Source organism: Austrofundulus limnaeus, unplaced genomic scaffold (genome assembly GCF_001266775.1).
Source record: "Austrofundulus limnaeus strain Quisiro unplaced genomic scaffold, Austrofundulus_limnaeus-1.0 Scaffold3814, whole genome shotgun sequence".
Classification (NCBI taxonomy): domain Eukaryota; kingdom Metazoa; phylum Chordata; class Actinopteri; order Cyprinodontiformes; family Rivulidae; genus Austrofundulus; species Austrofundulus limnaeus.
The window spans coordinates 4,643-5,380 of record NW_013956216.1 but is presented as its reverse complement, the minus strand read 5'-3'; the positions used below and the strand labels follow the sequence as shown (position 1 = coordinate 5,380).

The following is a 738-nucleotide window of genomic DNA, read 5'->3' as shown; positions in this document are numbered from 1 at the left end:
GGTGGTGGGAGGTGGAGGGGTGGGATTAGGTGCCTCTGTGGTGGAAGGGGTCATCTTCCCATGTTCTCTTCTGGAGTCCCTCCTGCTGGCAGCCGGAGGGTCGGAGCTGTTCAGGAAGTTAAAGAGCATGTCGTCATCCACATCCTGCTCACTCTTCCTGGGCCTCACGAAGCCAGCTGAGGTCTTGGTCGAGTTTGAAGCACTGGTGTCAGAAACAGGAGCAGTAATGGGCACACTGGCAGTGCCAGCCAGCATGGTGGCACCAGCACTGGCTCTCTTGATGTTCCCTGCTGCAGCAGAGATGAAGCCTGATGCTTCATGAGAGGCTGTGTAGGTGTGGTGTGTCCCAGTCTGCTCAGACTGGTACTCTGCAGAGCTGAACTGGTTTGTAACAGAACACTCCTCCCTGTATGATGATGTTCTTGTCTGGTTCTTGCTCAGGGCCGTGGCAGCTCCTTGGTCCACCTTGTTCAGGAAGTCTTCAGCTCTCCCAGCCAAGTCAGTGAACCAAGACATGTTGCATCCTGATGACACCAACACAAAGGCAAAAATAAAGTCAACATGTGTTTTTCATCACAGAAACACTAAACACAGTTCACAATCTCTTCAAATATTAACTCTGTTTTCTTTATTTTGGGGGAAAGAAATTATTGTTTGCTAAAAACAGAAGAATAACATGTAGCATGGGTCAAAAAAACAAAGATGTGTCACTCTGACAAAAAATATAATATATAATAT

General features: G+C 47.8%; 1 protein-coding gene across 1 annotated transcript; it reads right to left on the bottom strand.

Annotated features, from left to right (window-relative positions):
• LOC106511999 (golgin subfamily A member 5) lies at positions 1–566 on the bottom strand (the record flags this gene model as incomplete). Its single annotated transcript, XM_014000707.1, is given in 1 exon segment — positions 1–566. A coding segment is annotated over 1 exon segment (516 nt), but the record flags the coding sequence as incomplete, so codon positions are not given.
• Positions 567–738: the final 172 nt, after the last annotated feature.